This window comes from Ambystoma mexicanum, chromosome 4p (assembly GCF_040938575.1).
Source record: "Ambystoma mexicanum isolate Mex_15411 chromosome 4p, UKY_AmexF1_1, whole genome shotgun sequence".
In the NCBI taxonomy this organism is placed as follows: Eukaryota; Metazoa; Chordata; class Amphibia; order Caudata; family Ambystomatidae; genus Ambystoma; species Ambystoma mexicanum.
The window spans coordinates 187,079,175-187,100,657 of record NC_090927.1 but is presented as its reverse complement, the minus strand read 5'-3'; the positions used below and the strand labels follow the sequence as shown (position 1 = coordinate 187,100,657).

At 44.3% G+C, this 21,483-nt stretch overlaps 1 protein-coding gene across 1 annotated transcript in view; it reads right to left on the bottom strand.

Moving 5' to 3' along the window:
* ADCY3 (adenylate cyclase 3) overlaps positions 1 to 21,483 on the bottom strand; it is an 851,194-nt gene that overhangs the window by 253,673 nt on the left and 576,038 nt on the right. The window contains exons 6-9 of the mRNA XM_069605674.1: positions 20,554 to 20,712; positions 15,588 to 15,753; positions 14,153 to 14,272; positions 9,414 to 9,556 (exon numbers count right to left, since the gene is read on the bottom strand). Coding sequence (XP_069461775.1) covers positions 9,414 to 9,556; positions 14,153 to 14,272; positions 15,588 to 15,753; positions 20,554 to 20,712 — 588 coding nt within the window. The remainder of the gene's footprint in view (positions 1 to 9,413; positions 9,557 to 14,152; positions 14,273 to 15,587; positions 15,754 to 20,553; positions 20,713 to 21,483) is intronic.

The following is a 21,483-nucleotide window of genomic DNA, read 5'->3' as shown; positions in this document are numbered from 1 at the left end:
GGGCAGAGGATCCTCCCCCACTTAACCTCTGTGATGAAGTCCCCAGCCTAGGTTCAGGGACCAGCAAGGTGGTGTCTCAGGGGGCCAGGTTCAGTGTGGTAAAGGCTACCAAAGGTGAGGTTGGTCAGAGCAATACTACGATGCCTTAGTACTTAGGCATGTGTAAACTGAGCTAGCCAACCCGGCACCACAGGTTGGTGCCCAGATTAGTGTGGCGCAGGGACAAAGTAAAGCACTGGAGCACCACTGCTGACAGCCACGGATGGACACTGGCAGGAGGAACCACTGTACAGACAAGAATCACAACCGCCAAACGGAGTCAATGAAAGGAGTAGCCAGAAATTCAGTGGAACATAAAAGCAGAATACATAGGAGGAAGATGAGCCGGGCAAAGGGAGGACAAGGCCTGAGAAGAGCCACAGGTAAGGAATAACCAACAGAAGGCAGAGCAGGAACATAACTAATCAGACTAGGAGAAAGTGGAAAGCTGGTCTGACAGGGAGCGAGCACAACACAAGTTGAGATTCACTGAGCAGGTTTTCTTAGCATTTTAAATAAGCGGCACAAGAATGAGGCTCCAATAAGCATTGTCCTTGCACTGGGTATGCTTGGAGCCAAGTAGGTGGTCCATTGTACCTGTGTCTTCCAAGAGAGAGGTACCATTGGTACAGGTGCATGGAATGCCCAATGATACATGGGAATGGCCATCTTCACCTCTGGAGGCACCAGTGCGGTTGCCGATGCCAAGATACGGGTAATGCATGCTATTCCCAATGTTGGGTGCGCAGGCATAGCGCATGACAGTTCCTCCCCATGAGATTCTCGTGACAGGAATACAATGTACAAATGTCCCCTAAAAGAACAAGGGAATAAAGTATTACGGAAGCTTACCCAGTGTATTTCCAGCTTTTAATTCACACAATGGAAACACCGAACTGTCCAGCTCAGCACAGACAGCAGCAGGGTGGGTCAAACCAAACATTAAAAATTGTGGACTGGATTCCTTTGGGCTTGCCAGCACCTTGCACTAAAGGCATTCCTAGGACAACTCAGAGAGGACAGGGGTTATGAGCCCATCATTCCATTACATTACATTCATTACATCCCCAGAAAAGATTCTGTTGGGACCAAGGATATTTTCTCCTGCTACTTATCAGCAATCCCAACATATTCTAGGACTGATATAAATATATAAACAAACTCCAGTCCTAGAATATGTGGCAAAGTACTAGACAGTGGGAGAAAAGAAAAATATTATTTCCCCAACAATGTACTTTCCTTTCGATATAATGACTGGATACTGGAGGGAACACAGTGTAAATGCACTCTGCCACAATGTGGGTTGTAGTAACGGGAGGCTCATGCTTGGAGAAGCCTGGAGGGCAGTCGAAGAAGCAGAGGCAGGAGAGATGGAGGAGAGTTTAGAGGCGACCGCAGCACAGAGTAGGAAGAAGTGGTGAAAGCTAAGAGGGCCAATGATGAGAGGGTTACATCAATGGCTGAGAGTGGACAGGAGGAGGAAGTATCAAGAGAGGAGGTAGTGATATCAAAGGGTGAGAGTGAGAGCACCCTTCCCACCAATCATCCTAATATTCCAACCCCTCCTAAAGGCCCTGAATAATGAGGGATGGGGGCTCCAACATAAGGACCGTGATAAGGAGGAGTAGTAGTAGGAGTCCTGCTAGTTATTGGTAAGCAATCTAGGCATTTACCCAGCTTTACTTCATGAAGCATACCACAGCTTGAGGGGGTCTGCACCACCAATACCAGAATAAAATGGCCCTCATACTATTCACATTGTGCCACCATGGGTTTTATGTCAGATTCAGGGAATTAGCCAATCAAAAACTTGTATCTGCTCACAGACTGAAGAACCTGCCCCGTGAAGGCATCAGGAAGCAGACACAGACAACAGAGTAGAATTTGGGCCACACACTTTTATTCAAATAAGAAAAGGTTGTGAAAATGCCTGGCTTGCTCTATGCTAAGGTGGGATTTCCCTACCTAACTAAAACTAAGGAGAGTCTTTGTCAGAAAGTCCAAAGCAAATATCTGTCCAAACCCTATACTTGTCCTCACAACTACTTGAATACTTGAATATAATGTGTCAGCATCACAATGAAAAGTGTTCAAATAAGAGTTCAGAGCTTCTTCCAGCTCGTTGTTGAAAAAGGGGGTTTCCCTTCCCCAAGATTCAGGATGGTTCACTTTGTCAAAAAGAGGCATTCCCTTCCCCATGCTTTCAAGTCTCTCAATGTTCCAAAACCAATACAATTCCATAGGCTACTTCTCAGCCTTCCTGGCAGCCTTGCCTTGCATCAAATTCACCAGTATCAAAAAAGTTCAGTTCAATATTATCAGATCACCCAGGTTTCTCCTTTACAGTCCAACACAAGCTTGTGTGTGAGTTACGTGGCTTTCCCTTTAGGTGTGTGCATTCGGTCTAGGCGCAGTTGTCGGACCACACGGTCCACCCATTACTGGTCATGAAACCGACACACCTTACTTGCTTCTTCTTCACAGTTACACTGCCACTGTTTCAGCTTCACAGCGGTATTGGATTTTCCTCTTGATACTCTCTCAAGACTTGTTTTGCCACCATTCACGTGGTATACTTTCAAATAGTCTTAAAGTTTTTGCCACGTCTTATTATTTCAGTTTACACAGTCCTTTACATTCATATGACACTTGCCAATGCTTATTTTCTTCAGTTTACACAATTCACTGATCCCTTTGTATCAGGGAATACCACCAACTGCTTGCAATTCAAATGGTGTTCAATCACACTTGCTTACTTTTGATTCAGTATTCAAAACATAAGGCTTAATTTCATTCCATTCAAGCACATTGCATAACTTGCCATTACATTCCCAGTTTAATCCCTTGCTTGGAATTTGTATCCTGCTCACAGGCGTTTTCACACTTTCCAAATACTTTTCAAGGCGACAGCCATTCCCTGTCCACCTGGGAGGAGGCTATATTGGGTAAAGAAGTGAGGACGCCCTCAGATTCCTCACAGCACACCAAAGAGATGTTTCCCAAGGCTGAAGCCAGTATTGTAAGAGGCCGGTATGAGGAGATACCCATTTAACCATTTTACAAATGTTAGTAACGAGGACTCCTGTGGCTTGTCCAAAAAATCAGCCATTGCTCTATTGACCTGCCCTGCATCTCTTGCATGGGGGGAGAGAGCTGAACCATTAAATAGAACATGGAAATGGTTGCCCTCAACTATAAGGGAAGACCTTCATCCTCGACATAAACCCCCAAAGGTGCCAAAAAGGCAGAGAGATTTAAGGAAAAAAAGTCCTTCCCCGGTAACATAAAACAAGCCCATGCATGTCCAGTGATTGGGAGGACTTTTGAGAAGCAGAGTGGGAAGGACGAAGAGTTGACAGGATGACTTATCAAAAGGAAGCAAAAAGACTGAGTGAAAGAAGGATCTAGGTTCAGAATAAGCACATCTAGTTTGACTATGAAGGTTTTCTAACACACCAAACCTCCTAATTCCCTGGTTCAAATCCTTCCTTACTAACCATTCTTACTTTGTCTCGTGGGCTGGCCAACTTTCCTCCTCCTGCCTACTTCTATTCGGTATTAGCATAATTGTTTATTTTTTTTTAATCGAATGATCTATTTGACGGAATTTGGTCAGTACCATTTGATCGAAAAATAATAACTATTAGGCTAATACATACCAAACATGGGGAGCGGGGTTGCGGGGGTGTCCCCTGCTCCCTATGATCGGTATGTATTAGCCTTGGGGGGGTTGCAGGTGTGTCCCCCACTTCCTCAATATTGGAGGCGGACGACAGAAAAAAAAATAAGAAAAGAAATAAGAAAATGGGGCCCTGCAGCGTCGGATCCGACCCACGTTAGAGGGACGGATCTGACGCTGCAGGGCTGAAGTAGATCAGGCAGCGGCAAACAGGTAAGTGGGGAATGAGGATGGGGTTGGGGGTGTGGGTTGATGCAAGTGCATTTGATCATCTGAGAATTGATCGCATGCAGGCTGTTTTTTTTCCGAACAGTATGCCGCGATCAATTCTCAGATGAACAAACACACCCAAACCCTTCTATTCAGAGTCCCTCAGGGTTCCACCCTCGATCCCTTTGTTTTCACTGTATACTATTCCCCTCTCAGCACTCATCAGCTCTTTTAATGCCTCTTTTACGCTGATGACACCTAAATCTCTTTTCATTTTCTTATATTTTCCCCTCTCTTCAAGACATGGGCCCTCATTACGAGTTTGCCGTTCCGGAAACAGTGCTGGTAAGCTTACCGGCACTGTTGTTTCCAGACCGGCAAATTACGAGTCTGCAGGCGTGTTGCTTTCCCAGCCCGCAGACTTTCACTGTAACATCGGCACCACAGTGGTCCCCATTCTCACATTTTTATGGGACTCTATGGGAATGGGGAACAACGCAGTTACCGGCGCCTGACTTACCGGCAGCCGGGGCTGTAATACCCCGGTGTTACCGGCGAGCCAGGCGCTGGTAACTGTTTATGGGTCCGGCCGTTAGCCTGCCGTTTTTATTGGCACAGCTACCGCCAGACTCGTAATGAGCCCCACTGTTTCTTCTGGTCTTTCTAATGTCAAGAATTGGATGTCCTCCCGCTTCTTCACCTCAACCCCTCCAAGACAGAGGTCCTCTACTCTCCTTCGGCCTCTCCATCTGGTATTTCTTTTTCACCATAAATGCTTCCCTTCGCAATCCAGGTGTTCAGATGGCCATGTAACTAGGAAAATAGGATTTCACTATACGCGGGTGATCTTCTCATATACATGGGGGACCCGAACAGATTCAGCCCAAGAATAAAAGAAACACTTGGCACATTTGGGTGGTACAGTGTACTTAAAATCAATTGGGACAAATTGGTCTTAATGCCAGTACAAGGGGTTGGGGAATACCGGTGGGATGTCCCCTCAAAATAGAAAGAGATGGGTTCAAGTACCTGGGAATTGGGATACATTGGGAGGAAAAGTTGTTTATGGAAAACGGCTTGGTCCCAATATGCAATAGACTGCATGACGATGGCAAGTATTGGGCAATCCTACCAATAACACTACTGGGGATAGCCAACCTGCTAAAAATGATGGCCCTACTCAGGTTGTTATACATGTTGCAGAACACACGGGTGAGGATACCCAAAAGTCGGTTTGATGCAATCAATGCACTGATAAGGGGAATATTATGGGGCAGTCAGAGCCCACGGGTTGCGCTTAAAACTCTAACCAGGTCAGTGTGGAAAGGTGGACTAGGTTTGCCAGATATTAGGAAGTATTACTGGGTGGCACACCTGATAGCGACGAACGAATGGCGATTCGAAGGAAGGGACTCTCCCATACTAGAATGCAAATATTGTGTGTGACCAGACGAGATCCGATACAAGTGTTGTATGGAGGACCAGGGGGAGTAGCCTTTCCCCCAGCAGACCAGCGACTGGTAAAGAGCTGGTAGAAGGGAACTAGATGCATCGGGTGGGAGCGAAAGATCACTAAGCAGTACCCCTTGTGGGACAACCCTGGAATTAAGGAAGTGAACTGGGGATTCAACTGTGGTGGATAGAGAAGGGCGTATGGACGGTAGGGAACGTGGTTGATGATAGCAGGCTAATGCTGTTCAATGCTTCAAAGGAAAACAATTAATTGTCTCAGACAGATAAATACTTCTGGCTGACACATGCCATGACCTCCCAATAGGAGGGGAGTCTGGAACTACCTGATCACGCACCCCTGGAGATCAATTTACTCACGCAGAGGCTGACAAAGAAAGAGATATCTCAGCTACACCAGGCCATAAATAATTTCACATCTCCCGCCTTGACGAAGTTGAGGGGCAATTGGGAAAGGGATGTAGGAGTCCTAGAGAACGAGGAATGGACAAAAGCATTGGTGACGGCTAGGGATATTAATATCTCGTCAAGATTGCCCCTGATACAGAACAGAATCCTACACAGGATATGCTTCGCAAGAGATAGGTTTTTTAAAATGGGGAGAACAGATACTGATAGATGCCTCAAATGCCAAAGGGGAACTGGCACTTTTTTCCACCTGATCTGGGAATGTCCGGATATTTCGGATCTGTGGGACAAAGGTACAGAAACACAAGGATACTAGGAGATACAGTGCCCAGAGACCCCAAACTCTTGTTGCCGCATATAAAGGGGAACTATGAAGAAAGTAGGGGGGGGGGGTGAGAAGCTGATGCATATCGCAGCAATGGTGGTTATAAGAGATCTAGCAGTTAAATGGAGGGCCCAAGAAATACCCACTCTGGGGACCTAGAACATAGGCATGGAGTATTGCCAAAGTATGGAAAAGATAACATGCAGGCATAACGTACAGGAATAGGGGGGCAGACAGGAAATATCAGAAGATATGGGGAAAATGGGAAGATTGCGGGTTGCGGGGAATGAAGAGTGGTAACGAGGCAGCCACATTGAGAACTCCATGGACCAGGAAGAAGAGAGGAACTGTGGAAAAGGGAATGGTATTGGTTTGTGTTACGGGGGGGGGGTTGGCTATCACAGAAAGAATGTGTATGATTTCAACGTTCTGTGATACAATTTGTGTTATTGGTACTATTTTATTGGAAAACAATAAACTGGTTTATAAAAAAAGGGCTTCCTTTCGTCTCCTCTGCCCGCAATCTTGGGGTTACCTTTGACCCCTCTCTTTCCTTTTCTGTTCATATCATTCCAATAGCTTGCTCTGCCGACTATCGGTCTCTCTCTAATCTCTCTCATGACCATTCCATTCTTCCTTTTAGGGCAACTAAGCTCTTGTTATTCTCTCTTGTCTCAACTACTGTTCTGTCCACCTTCTTGGCCTCCCTTATTCTCATCTTGTTCCCTTCCATTCTGTCTTTGATTCTGCTATTCGCTTATTGTTTTTGCTCATTCCCCCATCACTCCCTTCTCTCATCTCAGCCTCTCTTCTCTCTTTCGATCTTTACCTTCTCTTTCACTTTCTCTGTTTGGTTTACAAATCTCTTTATGGTCCCGGCCCTCCCTAGCTCTGTTCTCTTCAAATACCCCTGCTCATTCCCTTCGTTCAAAGTCCTGCTTTCTTCTTTCTGTCCCCAAGCCACCCTGCGCCTTTTCTCGTTTTCGTTCTTTTACACTGCTTGCGGCCAAACACTGGAACACACTCCCTTTACATATTCGCTCTCCCGCTACTATCCATATTTTCCAGACTCGGTTTAGGACTCATTGCTTCAATCACTTAATCATGCCTAGTCTCAGTTTTTCATGTCTTCCATGCCCTTCATTATGAATTGCTGTTTTATATTCATTGTCTAAGCCCTTTTGCGAAAGCACGCTATAAACAAAACAATACAAATACTAATACACCTTGTTGACAGAATTGCCACCAGAAATACTATCTTGCAGGATAAAAACATAATACTGGCCCTGATCAACGGTTACTAGGGAGGCAACCTCAAGGAATACAGGGCCTCTGTCAGATTTCAAAAAGGCAACAAATCTTTATAAGAAATCTATGCCATAGGAAAAATAAAAGGAAATTAGCTTCTAATGGAGACGAATCCTGCAATAGAGCCCATGGCTCACTGAACACCTTAGTGTCTGATCACTGATGGTGGAAAGGAAGAGGAAGCCAGTCCCAACAAAAAATCACATTCCAAGAACTGAAGGATAATTGCCTGGAGGAGGCCTTTGTTGGAAGGTAAGAGGGGAGCAGTCTCTGCCCAGCAGGGAATCATTTGTTTGAGACACTAGATGTCTTTACTGTGCAGGCATTGCTGCATGGGTCCTGACCAAACAGCAAAAATGACCAGTGGTGGGGGAGGAGGGGATGAAGGAAGAGCCTGTCTGTAGGGGAATAAAAGAGTGTGGGGGAACGGCCTTCTAATTAAGGATGCACAACAGGAGAACAGGGATAGTAAAGGAAGGCCCCAAGGGAAAAGCACTGAAGTAGCCTGGCACATTTAAAGCCGACGTCAATAAGACATAAAACCTTTTGGGATATTCTTTGAAAGCCTGACAAGAGAGGTGGGATTTAGCTTGTAGTAGTGACTAGACGAGGAGGCGGGCAGAGGGGGATGTGTTCCTTGTACCTCTGCACATGCTTTCCAGTGTTTACTATTCCAATTGTGCGCTGTTCACAGTGGTCGCAGTGAGTGGAATGGAGTACAACTACCTTTATTTTTTGGTCCACTACTTTTTACAACCATGTTTGCCATTCAGGAATGGCTCTTTATGAAGTTAAAAAATACCTCTTCATTTATCACCCTACGGCAGTTCCAGCTAAACTGAAATGTGTTTCACTGCACATTCACAAAGCCTGAATAACACCCCAGCATGGATGATCTCTACCTGGCTTTATCTTAACTATCAGAAGGTGGAGGATGTTCTCCTAACACTAAGAAATTATCTCTTACAACTCCCCATTTCCCTGTGATTTTTGGCAAACTTGTCAAGCTGTTATCTCAGGTTATATGCTAAGAGGTTATTGTTGATAAAGGTCGAGGCCATATCCACAGGATTGTATTTAAACATTAGGTGGATACATGGCATGTGCCCCTTCATGACGCAAGATAAGTGTGCAGTTATAGTGTGAGCCTTAGTGATTAGTCACTTGGACTACTGTAATGCACTCCTGTGGGATGCTTCAGGACCACAGATTATTCATCCCTCGGACTCTGTTAGACCAGGGGAGATAAAAGATGTTCAGTTTTGGGATCCAGGCTTTGCAATAAATTACCCAATTCTATTCATGACAATGCACATTGTGTCTACTGACAGACCCCTGTCGAAGCAGCTGCTGTTCAGGTAGGTGTTAAGTATGGATTCTAGCCAAGTTGGGATCAGCGAGTAGAGGCAATTGATTCACAAGTCCATATATAAATGTTTCAACTGACTGACCAACTGAGAGAAATGAATGAAAAACAATACAAGTCCTTCATCTTTTGCCAGTTCCACCCACGTAGCTGCCAAGCCCGGACCTTCCATAACCCCTTGCTCTTCCCAGCCTACACCTGCCCCCCGCCGGAATCCATTTCCACTACTTTGTTTTCAACAGCTCTATGACTGGCTGTTCCAGTGTCTCCCTACTCGCAAACCACATTGTACTAAGGTGTAAGCATCTTCGAGAACTGTGGTTGAACTATTAGCAAACCAAGTTTCTGTGAGGCTGGGAATCTGGGCATTTTTTGCTGACATGTATACGTTTGCATAGACACCCCACCCCTTCTCCTTTCTCAGCCACTGCTACCATGGAGATTTGTTTATTTACTCCATTTACATTTGAACTCTCCCTTCTGTGCTTTGGCACTCAGTGATTCATCAAATTACTGCTTTCCACTAGCCAGGCTGGAATTTCTTGTTTCTAAACAGAGTATCACAGAACTAGAACAGTGCACAAGTAGTCAAAGGAGATGGCACTTACGCCTGGACGGTTTCCCTCTCCAGTAAAGCCTCATTCAGTAATTTGTTCAGCTCCTGCTCATTCTGCTTGGCATCGATGACTCTTTCTGCCAGGTCACGCAAACGCAAGCGCCGTCGGGGGTTTGGGAAGGAGGGATTCACCACCTGCCAATAAGAGAAAAAGGGATGGAATCATTATAAAAGTGCTAACTTGGAAATGTGGTTGAAAAACACTTATCAATACGATTGACTTGGATAAGGCTGACCTAAAAAATATTGAAATCATAAAGAGGTGGCAAGTGGACATCAGAAAGTTATGGGGGCAATAGACGCCACATATAAAGGATAAGGTTGTTAAAAACAGGCGAATTCGATCGACCTTATTGACAAAGACGTATTTAAAAAGAAACTATTAAAAACATTGGCAAAAACAAATAACTATATATGGTAAGCTATGGATTTATGGTTAAAGTGTATAGTTCTTGTTTTCATAGACTGGATGTCTATGAAAACATAATACCTGCTTAGTTTTATGATTTAATTAACTTATCGTAATTATCTATTAATTATTCTTAAAAATATTGTAATACAATGATTTAACATGAAAAAAATACACATTGGCCCATGAGGAAATATCTTCTGTAGGAACTCGCGCATCTTACTTGATCTCTCTTCTGCCTTTGACATGGTCAACCATGGCATCCTGCTCAACCGTCTCAGTGAAAACCTGGGTATCACCGATCAGGCCCTGGCTTGGCAGACTTCTTTCCTCTCTGATCAACCCTCCCAGGTCCAACTTGGTTCCTTTCTCTCCTCTATCTTCATCTCTGCCTGTGGTGTCCTAACCTCTCTCCCTGGATGTTCAACCAATACCTGGCAATTCTTGGCCACCGCATTGCCGCTCTCTGCCCCAGCTTTCAGTGCTATGCGGATGACACTCTGCTCATTTTCAGGCACCCTTCAGCCACCTCTCCTCCTTCTCTCATCTCAGACTGTCTGTCTGCTATCCAGGAGTGGTGTGCCGCCAATATTCTCTGCCTTAATGCCAGTAAGACTGAGATTCTCCTCATCGGCACACCCGCTTCCTCCTTTCCTGTCTCTCTCTCTCTCTCTCTGGCCGGACTCTCTTGTCCCTCTTCCTGCTCCCACCTGTGAGGCTAAAAACCTCGGGGTCATCTTCGACTCCACACTCTCCTTCTCTCCTCACATCTCTGAGTCTCTAAGAAGTCACACTACCAGCTGCACCTCCTCAGAGGTATTCTTCCTTTCCTCTCCTTCCCCCAGAATCTCACTGTCTCCAGAGCTCTGGTTCTCTCTAGGCTGGATGACTGCAACAGCCTCTTTCTAAATCTGCCTGCCTCTACTCACCAACCTCTGCAACTCATCCAGAACAGGACTGCGAGACTTGTCCTTGGCCTCAAGCCCAGGGATCGTATCTCTTCAATACTGAAATCTCTGCACTGGCTCCCAGTGGCTGCGAGGATTAAGTTCAAAACCCTGTGCATTGTCCACAAGGCCTTCTGGGGCTTGGGTCTTCAATACCTTCAACTCTCTCTTCCTATATATCTTCTCTCTCAAGCTCTTCGCTCATCCACCTCCAACTCCCTCAGGGTCAGTGCTTCTCCAAGCAATGAGTTGCTGGTAGATCTCTTTCTTCGGCTGGGACCTCCCTCTGGAACAGCCTCCCTGCCTTTCTGAAAATTGAGGAGAACCATCTCTGGTTCCGGAAGCACATCAAGACCTTCCTCTTTCCCTCTGCTTTCTCTCCTTTCCCCTGCTGAACTCCTGGCTGAAACTGAAACTGCACCGACCCCCCTGGCAACCCTTGCACTCTGGGGCTGTTCGGTATCCCACAGCCCCCTACCAGCACTTGACACCTGATGTCAGCACTTACCCTTGCACCTGCCACCAGCTGGCTTCACTTCTTATTTATTGTTCCTATTTATTGTTCCTATTTATTGTTCTATTTATTACTGTTATCCTATGTACTGCACTTCCCCCTCGCCCTTCCACCTCACACTTCTCCACTTCCCCACCTCCCCTGCACTTGTGCAATCTCAATGTCACCTGACTTAGTGAGATCATTGTCCGTCTTCCCTCTGTACACCTCCATTGCCTCGTCGCACCTTGAAAAACCTGTGTATAGGAGCGTTATAAATGCCATATCATATCATGTCTGCGAGCAGACAGCCTTGGATCATCTTTTTCAGACAGGTCTGGCAAACACTGATTTCGGGCACTAGCAGCAGCAACCTGGTCTATTGGACACATGTGGCCGCCGGCCATATCAAGTAGAGAGGCCCTCCATTCAAGGATTGCATAACATCTTCACCATATTAATCAGGCAGGTCCACCAAATACAGATTGACACTAATAGCTGCTTACTGTGTTTATGAAGCATCCCCCCAAATGTGTTTCTTCAACCTGTTTGGTACATTGAGATCCAGATAGGTGCATGCATGTACATGCATGTATTGCCTACCCAAGCAGCCATGGAACAGGCTTACCAGACAGCTCCATCAAGCACCGGTGTCGCAAGAAATCTGCAGCATTGCATGTTCACCAGACATGTCCTCCAAAGATGTTTCTTACAGCTTTCTGGGGAGTCTGGATCCAGACGGCAAAACTGGATGGACTTTCCAAATCCTGCCACTGTGCCACAGTCAAGGCTCTCATGGAGCATGTGGCCACAAACGCCCTTAAAAAGTGTATGCATCAGCATTTTTAGTGATCCAGCACGGGTGGGCGCCAAAACACGTCAACGTTCTTCTCATTCTTTTCAAGGTTTCAATGTTTCCTGAATGGGGGCTTTGAATTCTGACAGGTGGCATTTGATGAAAATACTCCTAAGAAAACATTTGAACTTTTGGATCTTTGAGGGTTGAGAGTCAGAAATTCAAATGTCAGAATTGATTGATATTTTATTTCTATCGCGCTCGTACACAAGTGTTTCAGAGCGCGAAAATACCTCTATCATTCAGATACTCAGTAAACCTTAATTCTGGGGAAAGAATGCTGAACACCATTCTGTGAAAAACAAAGTTGACGAAAGGTTGATAAATTTGGTGAGGGTTCGGTCAGCCTTTCTTGCGATATAACCAGTACTGGAAATTGAAAACATGTACTGGGGGAACTCTCTCCTCCTTGGAGGGGCAGGGCCGTGGGGAGGGGAGGGTGTGGCCCAGATTCGTGGTCCCAGGCTACTCTACACAGCATCTTTTCATAGAACCCAATTCTGGCGATTTGCATAAAAGCAAAGAGCATTATGGGAACATATGAATAGCCACAAGTTTAAATTTGAAACATGTCTTATACTAATTCAGAAACAAACCCTTTTGAGTGAATAATGGAGGTTGCACTCTGCTGTTTTAATTGGTCACAGTACTCACCCTAACAAAATGGCTTTAAATTGCAATACATATATATCAATTTGAACAGCTGAACACAGCGAGTGAGGATTTGGCTGTTTCTGTATTTAGTCTTCAGTGCCGAGTCTTATAAAGCGTGGTTTGCTGTTGTAGTGCTGGAAGCTGGTACGTGCGAGAACTCTGCTTCAGAGCAGGTCTGGGAGTTTCTTGGGCAAGCCCCTGGGCCTAGCAACAGAGCATGGCTCTGGCAAGACACTCTTTGCCAGAGCGCGGCTACGTCTCGCTCTGGCCCATTTGCTACCCTGGATATAATGTTCCACAATCATGTAACCACACACATGAAAGAAAAAAACATCAACAGGCAAACTGACTGATTTAACTGAAGTGCACAATCAGATGTTTATTGTAAAAAGTATATCACAGAAAAAATGAAATGACATTCACTGACAATGTAAAGGCAAGCATCAAAGCCCTTCAGAAGCATCAATGCACAGTGGTTAAAAACACCTACATTGCAATTAAATACTTTAATTAACCATTATGGTTTCAAATGAGCGTTAAACCAAAATGAAGAGCTACCCATTTCCAATAACTTTGCATTCTTAAACCCGAGTTAGGTACGTGACTCGCTAAAGAAAAAAAATAAGTTTGAATGAACCTAGATGCAATATCAACACAAGCCCGACTCATAACTGGCGAGTGCTACAGTGTCCTTGCCGTTGGCTTTATTATGCAAGATTTGCAATTACATTTGGCTGCTGTCAGCCAACTCTCATTCTCCTACCCTAACCCACGGCCAAGAGAACCTCACAGAAATCAAGCCCTTGTTAATCTCTCACCCACCTCATTATCCCAGGTGACCTGCTCTGGCAAGCTGAACATCAACACCCAGAGAAACACAAATCCACACCGCAGCAAATCACCTGCAGATACCCACCGATAGCACACGACCTGTCCGGCATAGATGATCGTATAGGAACCGCTGCTCCGCTCCCTCTATTCCACCCATAATCCTCCCTTTTTCTTTTCTAGACATAAAACCCAAAGAGGTATTGCAAATAGCAAAATATGGGCTGCAGCAAAACCCAATAACATAACAGAGCTCACTGGTGATCCCACATATGACACCATGTATGATCTTCTCTCCCAAATGATTCACTCATGTCCTCACAATCTCTCATCAACTAACTAATAAGCTGGATTATGCGGTCAGCCATTGGCTCATGATTGTCAATTACTTGGAGCTAGGGTCATGCCCTTTGACCTACGTGAATTGGGACCATTGCCATCAAGCAGAGAGAATGAAAAGGAGTCCCTCAAAAATCCCCAAACGAAACCACTTGCTTCTGCTCTTAAGACAAAGATATGTGCTCAATAATAAACAGGTACCCACCCTTGTGTCCAGCTCTTCACCCTCATCCGGGGTTGTGCACGTGGTGTTGATGCTACCGTTACACTCCTTTGTGTTGATCAGCAGTGGGGAATTCCCCTGAGATGAAGTCAGGGACAGCTTCTATAATAAAGAAGAAGGAAGCAAAAGAGGGTCGATTAACACAAGTTCTTTTTAGCTCAACATGATCAGGTTCATGGAATTAACCATACAAATCTCAACCACTGGATTCTCAGGAATTTCCCTCCACCACTTCTAAACAATTCATGGCGATCACAACCACTCATTAATTTGACCTCTCTTCTAGACCAAACAGATAGAAGGTTTCCACCCATCTTTGGAACCTACTCGCTGAGAAGGTAAAGTTAATTCCCAGCCACCAGTACCCTACCAAAGCTGAGAGATCCATGCCCCCATTTTCCTCCCATTATAACTCCCCGAATGTGTACTTCAAAATGACCCTGGATCAGCTTGATTACTTTCACAAAGTTCATGAACCAGAAAGCATAAGTAGACTTCCGATAGTCTTGTATGCATTTGTTCCCAAAGTACTCACATTCCCAAAGAATAAGATCCTGAAGCATCTTCTCAATCGATCCTTAACATTTGAGGCTTTCTGTTTTGGGGAATTCCCCGATTGGTTAGTGTCAGTCAGTGTACTGGCAGCTCTCCGTCTGTCCTGTGCTCCTTGAATTCCCTCATACCACAGTGTTGGTCAGGATTGGACACGTTCTCCCTTAGCTGGATCGCCCCGTGGAGAAACCCGCTATTAAGGTATCCAAAAACATTGCCCTATATATACAAGCTGCCGCCTGCAGGTTCCCAGATTTACTAGATCATCCAGGCAGCACCACAGGGAGGGGCCTTGCCACATGTGAACACATACTGATATGGAGTGCATCATACGTATAACCTCACCAGTGTTGCTGCACAATGTAGGGAAGTTCTATTTGACCAATGTGGAATGTAGGATATATCATGCTACATTAGCAAGTTCCTTCTATTTAAGCTATTCTGGTTTGTTTTTTCTGTTACGTAAGAGTGATCCACATTCCTTCCACTGAGGATACCCACCAATTGACCTCACACAAGCCCCTTCCACCATGTAGCAGAGCTTTGCCCACTTTACCCTTGCTCACTGCCCTCATGCTGGCCCATTCTGCCACATACGACATCTATGCACTTCTCCCTTTAGGGCCACGCACATTGCGCCCTCACCATAGATATCTTAGATATCTTTGGTAAGTAGAGGGGCATAAGCCCTCCCTCCCTCTGATGATGTGGCAAGTTTTGCAGTTCTGCCCTGCTTAACCTCACATATTCTCTGGCAATTCCACCTGCACCATCATCTCAGGCACTCTTGAGTATCCTTCCCCGATCTTACTGACCTCAACTCCGGCCACTCCCCACAAGGTATTGCAGCGTAAAAGGTACCTACCACACCATTGATGCCGTTCTTATTGACTGGCTGCTTTGGCATCAGTATGAGGTACGTCGTAATCCCCTTCTCCCTCAAGTAGTCGCATCTGGAGCCTCCGTCCCCCGGCTCCACATCAAACTCCCCCTTCAGGCAGTCGTAGGTAGACTGAGAGATGTGCACTCGCCTGCAGGGTACACAGAGGTACATCAGCATACACGCCTCCCCTTGTACTGAACATCAGAGAACATGTAGCGAATCTTGGGCTGCTACCGCGCTTCAAACAGAATTATGAACAGAAATGTGGGACCAGGGCAGAAATACTGCAGGAGAGGAGGGCGTGGGGGGTTGCATGAGAATACACTAGTGTGGGAAAAACATTTTATAAACGAGAAGACTATTTTTCACACTTGAGGAGGGGGAGCAACCACAGCACAGAAGACCACATTCACTTCTGATCAAGTCCTGTCTAAATTATTCATGGTGCATCAGGCAAAATGCCATTTTGGGGCTCCTCCCATGATTGATTGTGTTTGGGGCTAATTAAGCGTTCCTAGAATTTCATTGAGGTAGACCCGCCCTGCTTTTTTTAAGCTTCTGAAAACACTGGACAAATGATGTATTTTTATTTTAGATGTATTTATTTTTGATTGGTTCACAAAACCATACACATAATGTATATACATATTAACAAAAAGAACAAAAGAAGACACAAATTTATCTTTCAGAGTTAAAACAAAAAGGTATCACAATACTATCATCTACTAAATGTGTAAACACACGCGGTCAAATAAGGGAGTATGTGCACAACAATTACATCAATAAATGTAAATGCAGGCAGAACCAAAAATAATTTAGAATCCCTGTATAAAAGGCTCTCCTAACATGACATATAGTCCTTTAATAAAGCGAACAAGTGTTATAATTAAAGATGTACGTGTACCTGCAAGTAAAAGACGCCTCAACATTTTTGATTGATTCGTGAGGTGACCAGATGTAAATGGATACATGGGTGCTTCCATGTTTTTTCATTTTTATTTTTTATCGTTTATTCAGAAGAAATGTCAACCCAGTCAGAAATCTTCTTTAAAGATTTTTCTTTCATGTTTGCACGGGTTGCAAACATCCTTGCTTGCGAATGACCAATGTGTCCGGGTTTCGACATTGGAATGAGCACAGCCTCTTCACCGGATCCATCACTCTTGACCTTTTGAAGCTGTGCCCTAGATCCTGATGTCTTACTACTGCCTATATTCCTATTTAATGAATATTGTAGACTCCAAATGATGGTCTATTGGGTGCCTTCAAACTGTCCCACGGTGCACCAAGACCTTCCACTGTTACGTTTAATAACCAAATGCTTCTTTTTAATAGTGGGATTTTAGTTTTTCTTTTACCTGCTATTTACTGCAGAATTAGTTAGCTCCTTATTAATGCTAATGACACCTGGGGGGCAGCCTATCGATTTGGGGAACAGCACATGGCTTCATCCGAGGTGGGGGAAGAGGCAGGGGCATTTCCGACATTCTTATCAATGTTCTACTTGTACGTTTTAGCATGATGGAACAATGGAAATATACTGTACTGGGTGTGTCCAGTTCAACATACGTCGATATGCCTCCCAAACTCTGCTCATATATCTGCAACACTTTCCAGTCAACCGGAGCTTGAAGAGTGACCAAGCCCAATTCTGTCTCATACCTGCCATAGGGACCACATTGGGCAAATGAAGGACTTTCCTCCATACCATAGCTTCCATTTTACTCCAGTCTATACCTTTGTCACAGATTTCAACTCCCAAGGTCAATCGTGGAAGTATTTTCTGCTTGTAGAAAAAACAGGTAAAACTGAAAATCGACCACATTTAAAATGTAATTGTTGTAGCTGAATGGCCGCCGCTAAAAACTCTGATGTAAGAGTCTTAGAAAGAACTGCCTTTCCCTTTCTTGCATAGATGTAACTTCCCAAATAATTCGCTCAACCACTTCCAAGTTTTGTCCCTCTAGTTTCCAATTAAAAGTCTTCCTTTTGGACTTTTCTACATTAGGTATTAAGATTTTTCAGCACTCAAATGTAAGTCCAGGTTCAACAAATAAGAATTTAGACCATCAATGGACCGCTGCAGGCCAAATGGAGTCAAATCAGCCTTGACGAAGGCCGCAATTGGTGCAACCCCATCTCCTGAAGCCCCCCCTGGCTATTTAACCTTATCTTTATTCTATTTCATGATGTAAGGCTATTAAAATACTAACCAAAGCCAGGGGGCAGCCATAGCGTATCATTTTTTCCCGCAGTTTTGCTCGGTTAACACAATCAACAGCTTTAGATATATCAAGGAAGGCTAGATAGACCGATCTACCGAAACCCTTGCATGCCTATCCAATAGCAATCATAAAGCAGTTTAAAACCATCCCCACACCTTTCTTGAATCCAGACTGATACATGTCAAGCCATCCCGATTTGACAACCCAACATTGTAATTCTCCCAAGAGTACATTGGCAAAATTCTTATTTGTAGAGTCCAATAATGAGATCAGCCTATAAATTGCTGGGAGCAGTCTGTTCCCCCGCTCCCTTTAAAAATCAGCATAAGCAGTGCTGTTTTCCACAAAGCTGGAAAAACTTGGGTTAATAAGATCTTGTGGAATAAACACATCATTACCCTGGATCATAAGTTTGCATCAGATTTTAAGGTGAGATTTGACAATCCATCTCGAACCGGGGCATTAGACAGAGTGCTTTTAATCCAGGTGCAACCCTTTTCAAGATGCAAGGACATGTTAAGAGATAAAATAGTGTATATTTTCAGAAAAAAGGCAATTAACAAGCATTGGCAATGCCAACAGTTTGGGCGTTTGGGTGGGCATGGGAAATGCATGTGCCAAGTTGGTTCTGCCGTAGTGGTATTAACTGGCCATCAATAGTAGCCACTGCAAACTGGTGCGAACACCAAGGTATATGATAGCAGTGCCTGGCAAATGCCCAATACTTATACACAAGCCGAAAATGTTTGCTTTGCCAAGGCTTGTTTTTCACAGGGCTGCATTGAAGGGCATGCATAGTGCTTATAAATCGAATGGCTGAAGGCAGAACTGGTTAAGAAATGTGTATTGCATCAGTAGCGTGTTTACTGCTCCAATGAAGTCTTTAACTCTCAGAAGGTTGCTTTGGAAAAAAAACACTGGCAGGTAGCGATGAGGCTTGATAAAACTAGCTCAAAGAGATCCCAGGAAGACGTGTTTTTGGCAGAGAGGGGAAGGAAGTGGGTGGGAATAGCCATCGGTATTAGCATGACCAAGGGCAGTCAATGAGTGATTAAATAACCTTACACCACCTACAAGCTTTGTGTCCTTCCTCATATGCCAGTTCTCCCTAGCTGTACTCTAATGCAATGGTTTCACATGTTAGGTGGCACTAATAGCTAAAACTAAAAGGACTAAAAAGGACATTAATTGTACTAACATTGTAAACTGTCACTTTTTAAAATTTGACAACGTTCATTTCTAATTATCACTTCCTGTAGATATTGTAAAATAACTTTATGCTTGTCTTGCTAAGCAAAGCACATTATCAAAACCTAGAATAACTAGACACATGTTTTGGTGATAGCAGGGGATCCTTGAAGATGGACAGTCTGGTAGACAATGACTGTACTCTTTATAAATACCCCTATACCCCACCAGTGTGGGGTCAAGCACCTTGAAACACTTGTGTATAGGCGCATTATAAATAACACTTATAAATACCATATCAATCAAAGCCTGCTTTGCATCAAATCAAAGTGCATTTTGGGAATACAGAACTCTATATTTGACAAAGATGTCTGATGGGCTGCATGCTTGAGTCAGTAAGTAAATCATACACACTGGGCTTGGTGCTCATGTCATTTTTCACAACACTCATCCTAGCATTAAAGTGTTTGTAACTATGCGCCCAGATGCCTTAGGGTTTAGGTGTGCTCTACAAATTTCAAAATAAATAAATAAATATGAACCACATATACTCGTTCGAACAGTCTCAGGAATTGCATGTGATGATAAGACTTCTACAACATTGGCCACTACTTTGGGGCCGGGTCAGGATGTCTATGCATATTAGGCCGTGCTCATGGCAAGCCCCCAATGCTATGATATCCTTACACTAGTCTATATATGAAATACATTAAGGGTGGCATTGCTGATAGAACCCCGATACTGTTGTAGTAGCCTGTTGTAGGCTATCTTGAGTAGCCTACAACAGGCTACTCAAGATAGCTTCTATAAATATTTACTTTTTGCTACCAGGCTGCTAAATGCAGGAGTCTTGTCTTTTCGAGTAGAATGAAAATCCTAGAATCAATAGTTCCGTTTGCTTTTGTTGCCCTTGCAACAGGTCCTTGCATATCCTATGGCTGCATCTGGCATCATGTAGGCTGCAATAAGATGGGATGTCCAATGAAAGGTGACCTATGTTTCACTATGCAGTAGGAAGTCCATTAATAAACTTCGAGTTCTACAGTCGGTCTGTGCCAGGATGCCATCAGAGGATGTCAGAACAGTCTACTTCAAAGAAAACATATCTAAAATATGGCCACACCATCCTTGCTTGTGATCCCCTCCTCAAAAACAATACAAGTCTATTAATCAAGTGTATGGCTATGGTTGCTGGCTGTCAAGAGATGGGTAATCCCTGGGTCTTTCCTCTGGCAGCAATAAGCAGTAGACATTCACAACCCTGATGACCCCTCCTTTTGTGGAACCTTCTACAAAAGCAAAGAATCATAGAATGCAAAGTAAAATTCAGAGAGGTTTTAAAAAATGTGGCATTTCTTTCAACTACTCACACATCATGTTCTGTTTTTCATGACCTGTATCAACCTTTTCCAACATCGAACATTTAGATTAAAGCAGTAAAGCTACATAGCTTTGTAGGACATAACATTCGTTCCAAACCAATGGGGAAGAATCTTTGCAGAAAACAAAGTGGTTAGATGTGTGGTGGAACTCACCCAGGGATCCCGCCGGCTTCCATCTTGTTTGCTAAGGTGACGTCAGTTGACCACACATCGTACTGCCAGCGCTTCTGCCCAAGGACACCGCCGATAACGGTGCCCGTGTGCACACCTACACGCATGTCCACATCCGTCTTGGTCTTTTCTCGCACATACCTTCAATGGAGAGCGTAATGATGTTTTAGCAAGCGGACCACCGAACGGGCACCCAATAAACCTCCATACCAGTGGTAGTGACTACTGTGGAGGTGGATTCAGAGATGGTGCAGGCCACTAAATTGACAGGCTGGCACTGCACACCTCGTGCTGGACCCAACACAATAGATATTAGAGGTATTTAACACAACACAATTATTGTGACTCTGGGCCTTGTTAGATCTATAAAACAGGTGTTCTTTTACAAATATTGTCTTTTTTAACAGACACTTCTGAAAAGAAGTGACTCTCTTGGGTATCTGTGGTTACTTCTTAGGTGTATTGCCAGTTCCTTAGGTTACAGCTTACAATTAAATTACAGGACAAGAAACACTGGCACACCCATCACCCAGGCAGGGGGCTTCCAACTGCCTGAGCAGAGACCCTTCACCCACACATTCCATCATTCACACCCACACACTACAGATGACATCACTGCATTCCACCATACAGACCAAGCACTACATAACACCTTCATTACAGCACTGGTGGTATATACTGACAGCAGGATTCCCAGGGAATACTCCCAGAGGTAAATAGCCACAGATTTGAAGGTTAAAATCCACCAATTTTTACCTCCACCACGAGCTGTATGTTATATTTTTTTTACCAAAAATTGCCAAATCTTTTCATACAACAGGAAAAGAAGTGACTCTCTTGGGTATCTGTGGTTACTTCTTAGGTGTATTGCCAGTTCCTTAGGTTACAGCTTACAATTAAATTACAGGACAA